This window comes from Crocuta crocuta, unplaced genomic scaffold (assembly GCF_008692635.1).
Source record: "Crocuta crocuta isolate KB4526 unplaced genomic scaffold, BGI_CrCroc_1.0 scaffold193, whole genome shotgun sequence".
Classification (NCBI taxonomy): Eukaryota; Metazoa; Chordata; class Mammalia; order Carnivora; family Hyaenidae; genus Crocuta; species Crocuta crocuta.
The window spans coordinates 7991907-8002729 of NW_027529624.1; the positions used below are offsets into that span (position 1 = coordinate 7991907).

General features: G+C 54.4%; 1 protein-coding gene across 1 annotated transcript in view; it reads right to left on the reverse strand.

Annotated features, from left to right (window-relative positions):
- Positions 1 to 5: 5 nt before the first annotated feature.
- Positions 6 to 10823, reverse strand: part of DNAL4 (dynein axonemal light chain 4) — an 11520-nt gene continuing 702 nt past the window's right edge. The window contains exons 2-4 of the mRNA XM_077761989.1: positions 2980 to 3187; positions 1405 to 1488; positions 6 to 170 (exon numbers count right to left, since the gene is read on the reverse strand). Of these exons, the coding sequence (XP_077618115.1) occupies positions 6 to 170; positions 1405 to 1488; positions 2980 to 3048 (318 nt within the window). The 5' untranslated portion in view covers positions 3049 to 3187. The remainder of the gene's footprint in view (positions 171 to 1404; positions 1489 to 2979; positions 3188 to 10823) is intronic.

Here is a 10823-nt window from a genome sequence, read left to right on the forward strand (position 1 = left end):
CAGTGTCAGGAGCACTTCCAGACACACACAGCCAGGGTCCCCCCGAAGTACAGGTATAGGAGGTTCTTCACCTCGTGCGTGATCTCAAACCCAAAGCCCTCGCCGATGACCACGTGCCAGGAGGAGCCGAACTTCTTGTCCATCGTCTCTTTGATCATCTTGGCAGCGCTCTGGAAGGAAGAGGACACTCGTCAGGCGGGAAAGGTTGGGGTGGGGGCACGAGCCAACCCCCCTCCCCTCGTCTGGGAAGCGGAAGTCTTGGCGGGAGAAGAGCCTGCGCCCTGCTGTTCTCCCTCCTGCCAGGGGCGGTCACACAGGGACGATCAGTCAAGAAAACACTGGCGAGGCGGGGGGAGCAAGGGGNCTGGTCTGAAGACAGAGCCCCGGGTCTGTGCTTGGGCTCTGGCTTTCAGCGCCCGTTTCCGGAGCCGGCGCCACAAGGCTGCGGTCGGGACCGAGTCCAGCACCGTCTGACAGCACGCTGAGCACCGCGCACGATCATCGTCACTGCGAGGTGTCAGGTTTATCTTCAGGGGACAGGGAAGCTGTTCCCTAATGGGCTTGGGGAACTTCCGGAAGGGAAGTTGGACCACTTCCCTCAGTTACGGCATAGCCCCCACTCCTTCCTGTGCTGGCTCTTTCAAGAAGCTTCTTTTGAGAAGAGGCCTAGGGAGGGGCAGAGGACCCAGGCTTTGAGGGGGAGGCCGTGCTCAGGTGGGTGCCGAGCATCACCACCGTGCCAGGCGCTTGGCCCACATCCTCAGGACGCGCGTTCTCACGGCCGCCCGGTGAGAAGGCAGCATCCGGCTCCCGGTTAACAGACTAGGAAGCTGGGGCTTGGAGACGAGAAATGGCGTATCCAAGGTTAAAGAGCTAGGAAGGGCTGGAGACAGCATTTGAACTTGGGCCTGGGTCTGCCTCTCCGCTGGCTGTCCGGATACTGACTTCTTTTCTCACTCATCACCGGACTGAGGAATGACATTCCTGCGTCACTGCCTGTAGGCCGTACCCCGGCACCCGGGACAGTGACTGGCACAAGGGAGGGTGTTCAACATCTTTTCTGGATGGATGAATGGATACATGAATGAATGCCTGGCGGGGGGCCTCTGTTCTCCACTGGGATGGAGCCAAAGGGGAAAGGTGCCTACTCAGCAGGCCCCCAGGACAGGGAACACAGCACAGAGAGCCCTGTAGGGCTGGGTGTGACCGCCGTCAGATCAGTGCCCCAGAGACAGCACCAGCCTCTTCTCTTGCTGGCTTTCCTCGGGCTTCGATCGCTTCTAAGGAAGGCACTAGCCAGGTCCCAGTAGGACTCTCTGGAGCTGGCTGCGGGCACCAGGGCCACTGGATTCACCCACGGGGGTCACCAAAGGCACAGGGGCCGCCCTGTAGCGATGGCAATACCTCGTTGTTGTTGGAGAATTTCTCACAGGCCGTGACGCACAGCTCCATGGTCTCCACTCGCATCTCCTCTGGCATGTCCGAGTGCTAGACAGGGCGGGGGACAAACAGAGAGGCTCAGCCCACGAGCTGGCCCTCTGGGCTGGCCTCTCTGTCCCCAACTTAAGGCGTGGACACTGGGTAGCTGCCCTGGCACAGCCTGGGCAAGAGCCCGGAGAGGTGACCCAGCTCCTGACTCGGGGCGTGCAGCCGGGACAGAGGGCGTGGAATCCGGGGCAGCCCAGGCCCCTCTGCAAAGGCACAAAGCTTCTTCTAGAGATGACAGACATGGGGAGAAGGCCAGCCCGGGGCAGGAGAGGAGGCCGGTTACAGAAGGAGTCCACACTGGCCCCAGGGCACAGCGGGGCCGCAGCCCAAAGGCCTAAAGAGACATCTCCCGGTTCTTCCTGACTCTGGCTGCTCTTTCTTGTCCACTTAGCTGGCTCCCCTTCCTGCCCGATTGCGGGAGGGCCCTGGGCTTCGTCTCTACCCTCTCTCTTCACCAATCTCCTCTCCCGGAGACCCTACCCTGTTCTGTGGGTTTGTGTATCTTCTACGTGAGGGTTCTTACATTTCCATTCCGGCTATAACCCTTTTTGGGGGCTCTGGACTCCTATGTCCAACTCTCCACTTGACAAGTGTAGACATCTAAAAGCTAACTCGACTTTCCCCACAAACCTACTCTGCCTGTGTCTTCCTTTTTTTGGTAATCGACACCATTTTTCTCTCCTGAGTTTAGGGGGAAAAAAAGGGGGGGGGCGCCGGGGAGCTATCCTTGACTATCTTGCTCTCCTATCAGGCACCCAACGCACCAGTGAGCTCTAGCACCTCGACCTTCAGGATGGGTCCTGAGTCTAACCATGTCCACCTGCACTGCACGGCCGGGACGCAGCCACCCCCTCATGTGTTTGGGCCTCTGCAGCAGTGTCCTCACTGATCTCCTCACTTCTACTCTGGTCCCCTAAAGCCCATTCTCCTTACAACAGTGCGAGCGATCCTGTAAAAACCTCACACGGATCCCACCGCTCCTCTTTTTAAAACACCTGCTATTTCCTGGGAGCCCGGGATGGCATCTACGCACTTCACCACAACAGGCACAGCGGCCGGCCCACCCGTGCTTCCCCAGACCTCTTGCAAGGCTCTGTCCCTAACTTTATTCGAGCCTCTGATCAGAGAACTCTGTCCGGAAGCTCACCTCCACTCTCTAGCCCCTGACACCTGCTGTCTTTTTCTTTATAGCACTAATTACCTCAATTACGTTCCTTAAACCTTTCCTTCATGTGACCCAGGCCTGTGTCTGTCTTGTGCACTATTATATCCACGGTGCCTGGAACAGAGCCCGACGTGCGGCAGGTGGCATCGGTAAGTACTTGTCGAATGAGTGAAGGAATGAAGCACTGTCGACTCCCAGGCCTCCGGATCTGAGCCAGGAGGGCCTTTACTTCCTTCTCCCGCTGTCCAGCAGGGAATGGGCTCCCTGCCTCACTCCGAGGCTGTGCGGGCCCTGCGGCCACCCGGCCTCCCTCCCCCGGGGCTTACCCTGACCAGAGGGAAGGTCTGCAGTCGCTTATAATCAGCCTCATCTTTCTTCCCTTCTGTTTCTCCCATGATCCTTCCACCGTGACCCCCAGAGGGAGAGAGTGGGCTCTCGGGAGGGGCGGGCACCGGCAGTTAAGACACCCTGGAGACTCAGGAAGCAGGCCCTGCCAACTGGGTGGGAGCAGAAAATGTCTTTCCTCGAGGGGTGCTGTGGAAAACAGGAAAAACCAGGAGAAAGAGTTGGCTTTAGAACCACACATGACAAATTAGAAATGCCTCACTGACAATGTGGCACCTCCCCATCCTGACTCCTCCGCATCCTTTTCCAAATGGCCAGCAAGTCTGCAGACGGGAGGATGAGTCAACGCGAGAAGCTGGGACGTGGCGGTTAGGAACACACTGGTGGCGGCTCCGAGCCCACACCGTCATTATCAAGACAAATACTGAGCACGGGCCAGGCCGAGGATGGAGCCTAGGGCGCGCAACGAACAAACGCGGCTTCTCTGCATGCACACGCTCCTTCCCTCCCAGCATGCGTAGTTGGAAAGGGAAATGTCAGGCCACGATCAACAATCCCGGGCTCGTGGGCAAGCGAGTGCCTCTTCCACGGGTCCCTGGTCTGCGGAAGGAATGGGAACAGTGGTGTTCCGTGCTGACCTTGGCATGCCAGGCTCCCGGCTCTTCCCGCCCACTCCCCCTCAGGCCTGCCTGGGCCAGAAGCTGTAAGGCTTGGGCCTCCGAGTCCTCACCAGGACGCTGGGGGCAGCCACGTCTATCCTACGGGACTGTTAGGAGACTCAGAGGAGAATGTACGCAAAGCGGCTAAACTGGCACCGGGCACAGGGCCACATACATGAGAGAAGTGCGTGGACATGAATGAGAAGTTATAAAGCCTAATACATATGTCTGGATTTTTTTTTCTTTCCAAATCTAGTTATGTAATAACAGATGGGACTTTTCCTAAAGAGAGAAGCAGGGTCCTAAATGTCTGTGAGCATTGCTGGAAGTCCTGCTGTTTCTCGTTATTCCACGATTCAATTTAGCCCAGAATTCCAAGGACCTTTTCTCTCGGAAGAAGTACGAATACAAATGCACACAACCCACCGTGCGGCGAACCCTGCTGAACCACCCACAGGGGACAAACCCACCCAGATACGGTCATGCCAGCATCTCTCACTTTTCCAAACAGGTTTGTTTTCATGGCACAGCCGCCAAAGCCCGAAGACGCCCGGTGGCATACCTAACAGGCAGTCATGACAGGTGACGTTTGCCAGGGATCCTGTCCCCACTGCTACAACACCCCTGCGAGGTAGGGCCTGTGCGGATGGAGGCGTGAAGCTGCTACTTCGCCGGCCGGAGGTCTTAGCTGGTGAGCAGCCGGGCTGCGGTTTGACTCCGGGCACTGTCTCCTGCGTGGCACCAGCCCCACCCCCACCCCGTGGCACCGACTCCTGGGAGGCGCCCGGTGTGCCACCGCAAGAACGGCCTGGGTGATCCCAGCAGCAAAAGACACGTTTGGTATCTGACCCGCTGGCAACCATCGTTCTAACGTGGACCCAACCCCCATGTGGCCAGGCACCGAGCTTTCTGTGCGCTTTTTCTGGGATGTGCTCTCAACTTTCTCCCTCTCTCTGGTGCGGCAGAAGCCCTCAGCGCCACCCCATATGGTGGGCCCCCTCTCGAACGAGGCTGGGAGGCTGCCACAGACTCCACTACCCCACGACACTGGCATTTTCTGATTTCCCGGTGGACAGACGGCTCCTCTGGGCAACTGCACCACTCAGATATTAGCAAGTCTTGTTCGTCTCTACAGATAAGCTGGCGAAGGACCAGGCACGTTCCCACTGGACTTTCTGCTAATGTGTCTTGTTTCACAGAATCCAGTGAGTCATTCTGTCTTTGCTCATTAAGGTTAAGGCCCACCTCCGATTCCATCCTGTCCTGGCTTTCCGAAAGGCCACTTGCTTGCTGCCTCCTCCCCATTATCAAGGTGCGACAGAGGTGGCGGCCACAACGATGATCAGAGGATACAGGCTGGGTGTGTTTCCCTCCCAAGATCCTCAGCTTACTATGTGGAAGCAGTTGCTTAGGCATTTCTCACTTAAATATTGAACTGAATATTCCATTTCGATCCATTTCATCCTCAGGGCTCAAGAGTGCTGGCCTGGCATGGCCTGGAAGGGAATTAGGGGCAAGAGTGTATCTGCCTGCCCTTGGGGAGGGCAGGGGCTGAGCGCTGGGATTTGCTTCAGCACACGGAATCCTGATAAGCAAGGCTCGGAGGTCAGAGATATTACCAAAGTCGTTCTTCAGGAAAAAGGGGAAAAAGCCACTGGGACAGTTTTGTTTTGTTTTGTTTTTTGAGTGGGGAGGGCGTGGGGAAGGCCAGTTCTAAAACCAAAATGAATTCTGTGCCCTTCCTTGCTTTGTAGCCCGGCACAAGTAATTTGACCCGAGCCTTGGTTTCCTCCTCTGTGAAATGGGACAAACCCATCTTATTCTTAGGAATCCACTGCAAGCAGCAATGATTCGCATGTGAGCGTGTGGAAACCACAAAGCTCTGTGCGCTATTCTCACTGCGCTGCCGTCGGCCAGCACGTCATCAATGTTATTCAAGCACGCTTAGTAAGGACCACAATTGTGAATGGCTTTTTCCTAACTACCACCCGTACTTCTGGGGATCCAAAAGGGACAAGACTTTCAGAATAGAAAAGGAACAGTTATAGATGATGTGCTTCCAAATACAGAAAGGTAGGAGAATCTTTTATGATGCTGTATCATTATAGTACAGCTATAGTCGTTCCGCCGCGATTTAAAGCCCGTCTGGAAGAATGCTACCCAAAATAGCAGACCCAGAGGTTTTAATAACCTTATCAATCTTCCGTGCGAATGAGCGCGTGCCTGACAGCTCCAGGCCAGACAGAGGTCCCATCGGGCCTAAAAGAGAGCCCTTTAATAATGTAAGTGTGCCCGCGGCCTGGCTGCTTGAATCGGCTGGGCACCACGGCTCAACCCGTCCCAGGGACGTCCTCACAAAGCCAGTGGCAGCTTCACCCCCTCTCCTGTCCCCTGTTCTCCTCGCCCAAGGGCCCCTCCATGCTTTGCACAGCCCGGTCTTTTCCGCTGCGAGGCTTCTCCTGGTCTCTAGGCAATGGGGAGAAAAGCCAGGGCTCTTTCCTGTCATCCCCTTGAAAGACCCAGGGCCCATTGTCCTGCTGTCTGTGCCTTATTCTTTTGTGACACTGACCTCAGTCGCCGTGTATTATTTTGCTCCTGAAACATTTGGGAAGAATCCCTAAGAGGGTTCAGGGGATGTGAGAGGGGTGGGGGGGAATGAAGGATTCTGGGAAATAAGGCCAAGAGTGTCTGCCAGTCCCCCCCAAGGCGGGGGGACAGCCACTCGATGCCCGGAGCACTCCTGGCTTGTGCACCTCAGGGCCCCAGTAGCCATCACCAGGAGCCCAGAGCTCAGAGGACATGCTCAGAGCAGGACGTGGTGGCTGTTGGGTGCGGGCTCCACGGGCAGTTCGGAATTCACACCTCGGGTCTCGGACGACTGTTTCTCTCCCTGAGCCTTAATTTTCTCATCTGGAAACCGGGACGAAGAACAGACTACCTCACAGTAAACATGGGCTCTTGTTACCGGTGCAGTAGGAGGGGGACTTGAAATGCCTTTCTTCATCCACCAGCCCGCTAGTCATCTAAACGTTCAGCCAGTCAGACCAGCGTTTACTGAGTTCCCACTCTGCAAGCCACGCCACGGGCACTGAGGACAAAAGTCACAAGGAGAGTTTGTGAGACACCGCTGGGCCGGTGGCGGTGGTGTGGGTACGCTGGGTTTTCATTCATTGTCTCGTTTCGTCCGGTTAACAACCTGTGGGGGCGGCATCCATTCCCAGTTCTCAGATAAGGCCCCTGGGGCTCAGAGAGGTTTGGGGGCCAGCCCAAGGGTGCCCAGCCAGCAAGGATCCAAACCCATACCTACACTTCTAATTCTACCTTCTATGCCTCTTCCCCGGGCACGTGCAAGCAGCAGACAGACAGAAACGCACATAGCTTCAATTCTCAGCACCTGCCGGTCCAGCCACCGGCCCAGGCACACCTCCCACTTCCACGCAGGTCAGGGGTACACACTTGTGTGCCCCGGTCACTTGTTTGTCCTCTGCCTTCTGGCAAACGCAGAGCAAGGCCGGCAAGGTGAGCAGAAAGGAACCTAAGGGAGTGAGGGCACTCATCCAAGCCGCTGATGGCGAGGTCAGGAAACGACCTGGGAGACCTGCATATCACAGATCAGTTTCAAAACGGGAAAGCAAACACAGGATCACATTTTTAAATTATGTTAAAGTCAGAGTATAGGGGCGCCTGGGTGGCTCAGTCGGTTAAACTTCCGACTTCAGCTCAGGTCACAATCTCGCATCTCGCGGTTTGTGAGTTTAAGCCCCGCGTTGGGCTCTGGGCTGACAGCTCGGAGCCTGGCGCCTGCTTGGATTCTGTGTCTCCCTCTCTCTCTGTCCCTCCCCCACTCACACTCTGTGTCTCTGTCTGATGAATAAACGTTAAAAAAAAAAAGAGCATGAGGGGCGCCTGGGTGGCTTAGTCGGTTAAGCGTCCGACTTTCGCTTAGGTCATGATCTCGCGGTTTGTGGGTTCGAGCCCCGCGTCGGGCTCTGTGCTGACTGCCAGTTCGGAGCCTGGAGCCTGTTTCAGAGTCTGTGACTCCCTCTCTCTCTGACCCTCCCCTGCTCATGCTGTCTCTCTCTCTCTCTCTTAGAAATAAATAAAAACATTTTTAAAAAAATTAAAAAAAAAAAGAGCATGAAATATGTCATCGACTGTAAAGGAAGGTTTTAATAGAAGGAGATGATTGCAGAATAAAGGACAGTCCTCAGAAAAGACAGTTACCTTTCACACACACACATGCACACACACACACGTGCACACACACACAGAGGAAGTTGTGGCTGTTGGTGCTGTTTTTAACACTGTCCTTATTATTTCTCATTTTACTGAGGTCCAGTGAAGACTTCTGCTGTGCCTTAGACCACGGGGAGGGAGTGAGGAAGAGAAAGAGGTGGAGAGATCAAGAGATCAAGACCTTTTCCTTATGCGTAATGTGACACACTAAGCAATACCGACTCACGCGCCCCCCCCCCCCTTCACCAACATACCCAAATTGGGATGAAATCCCCAACCTTTTGGTCAAGATACAAAGTACAACGAGAGAGTCATAGCCGTCACAGCTATTAGCTGTAAGCAAGCACAGATGCTTACCACACACAGCCGACCACGCAGTTTCCCACCCCTCTCCTTCCCACTCAAGAGAACAGATTTGAATGCGAGGGACTAAGAATGACATTATTACAGAAATAACTTGGAGTTGGCGCTGATTTATTATTATTACTGTTTTACCATTCACAACTGCTCGTTACCGGGGACATCTCACAACCAGCCACGACTTAGCGGTTGCGTTGTGAGTCCAGACAATCACTTGAGGCTGAAGGACCTTCTCTCCTCTCCTGTAGATGCCCCAGGGCACTAGTCCAGTGTTGGGGCATGTATCGTGTTGGGAAGTCCAACAGATATCTATATTGTAATTAAATTATATTTCATTTGCCCCCTGAGAAGGGAGGAGACCTATCAAATCCATTCAATAGTATTTACTGAGCACTGCCCGTGAGCAAGGCAACAGGATGGGGTGCTCTACATCCAGGATCTCATTTGCTGCCCCCTCCCCCCAGCAACTCTGTTACACAGGTGCTATTATCCCTACTTTTCTGATGGCTACGATGGCTGAGAAAAGGAAAGTGACTTTCTACCCAGCTAATAAATGGAGGAGCGAGGATTCCCTCAGTCCATAGCGCTTCGAGATTATGCTTTTTCAGTGACTCCACTTTAAGCAAGAGACAGTCTCTGCTTTTTCAAGGGGCTTATAATCTGAAAGACGAACACAGATACATGAGGACTAACTACGTTTCACGGCAGAAAGCAGTACATGCCACAAGGTGGACGCAGGGATAGAGGCAGGAAGAGACTTCTAGAAGGGGCAGGGGAGAGGATGGGGCAAGAAAAAAAAAGCTTGGTGGCAGGGACAGCATCTGAGTGGGAATCCTAGCGAGCAGACAAGGTGAGGAAGACACTGTGGGCAGAGAGATGAACACACACAGGGATGTCAAAGCAGAAAGCTCAAAGCCATTTTCTGGGAAAGTCCAATGGTTCCGTTTGGCTGGGCGACAGACCTCGGCACAGGAGAAGGGAGACAGAAGGCTGGGAAACAATGCTGGGGTCGGGTTTATGGAATCACAGAAAGGCCCTAAAACCTAGGCTTGAGAAGTGTGGATATTTTAATGGGGAATGAGAGACCCTTCAGACGTCTCTTGGGGGTCAGTGATACCGCACTGTTTTCAGGTGGCGGGGTAAACAGAAACGATGGAGGAAGGGATCCCAGTCAGGAAGTTACGGCACTGGCTCAGGTGATGGGCATTAAAGACCTGAACCAGGAAAGTAGCTTCTGGAATGGAGATGTGAGATCCTCAAGGGGGCAGAATCAAAGCAACCTGACACTTGTCTGAGTGGGAGGGGACGGCAGAGGGAGGGAGGGTGGCCATGCCCCTGAGAAAGACTGGGCACGTCAGGCAGAACAGATGGGTGGTAAAGAAGTGGGCCAGTTTGATTTTAGAACTCCTGAGTGTAAATCACTGGTAAGACGTGCAAAGAGAGGTGCCTCTTTTTACGGATCAGGAGTCCGTAATCACCAAATCACGCATCACCAGGCACACAGAAGGGAAGCTGTCGAGTCCAACCACCACAGCAATATATCACACCCTGCCCTCACCCCCACCCCAAAGTATCCTGAACCATGAAAGCCCAGGAGAAAGATCAGAGCAGAGGATCTGGGTTTCATGAAGAAATGACGGCTGATAAGGGAGCTGATGACACTTCTCAGAGGGGGAAAATGTGGGGAAGTCAGAGACAAAGGAAGTGAAGTAACAAATACTGAATCTACACTGGACCAGACTCTTTAAAAAAAAAAGTTTATTTATTTTGAGAAAAGGGGGAGGGTCAGAGAAAGAGAATCCCAAGCAGGCTGGGGGTAGCCAGCACACAGCCCTCGGAGGAGCTCGAACTCACCAACCGTGAGATCATGACCTGAGCCAAAATCAAGAGTCCCACACTTAATCAACGGAGCCACCCAGGCGCTCTGGACCAGACCCTTCAACTTCAATTCCTTAACCTCAGAATTCCCCCCAAAGCGGTGTATCCTGATTTTATATATACTCAGACTAGAGTCCAGTGAGGTTGGGTAACTTGCTAAGATCCTGTAACTGGGAATCCAAATTGGCTTTGTCAATTTCACTATATCCATGGGTAGGTAGCACATCCTCAGGGAAGCCTATATAGTTGGATCAAAGAATCACATCCTAGAACGTCAGGGTCGAAGAGGCCTTAGAGATTATTCAATCCAACTTCTATTTACAGACGGGGAAACTGAGGCCCAAAGCAGGAAATGACCAGCCTGGGATCCCAGCACGTCACCAACTGTCCAAATCAAGCGTCCTGGGCCAAGGCGACAGCGACCACCGTTTCAGCCTCGGGAGTGGGGAACTGCTCCGCGAAGCGCGGGGGAGATTAAGCTCCTGGGGGAGGGGGGAGGGAGGTCGGGTCAGGGAGGATGGGGAACCGCGCAGCGTGACGGGGCTTCGGGTGTGCGCGGGAAGGAGCACCCTGTAAAGTCGCCACATCTAATCGGTCACGGCCGACTGCCCAGGTCCCCGAAGTGAGGGGGTGGGGGTTGGGAGGACCTGGGGACGGGGACCAGCAGGCAGGAGACTTGAAGTGGGGCCTCC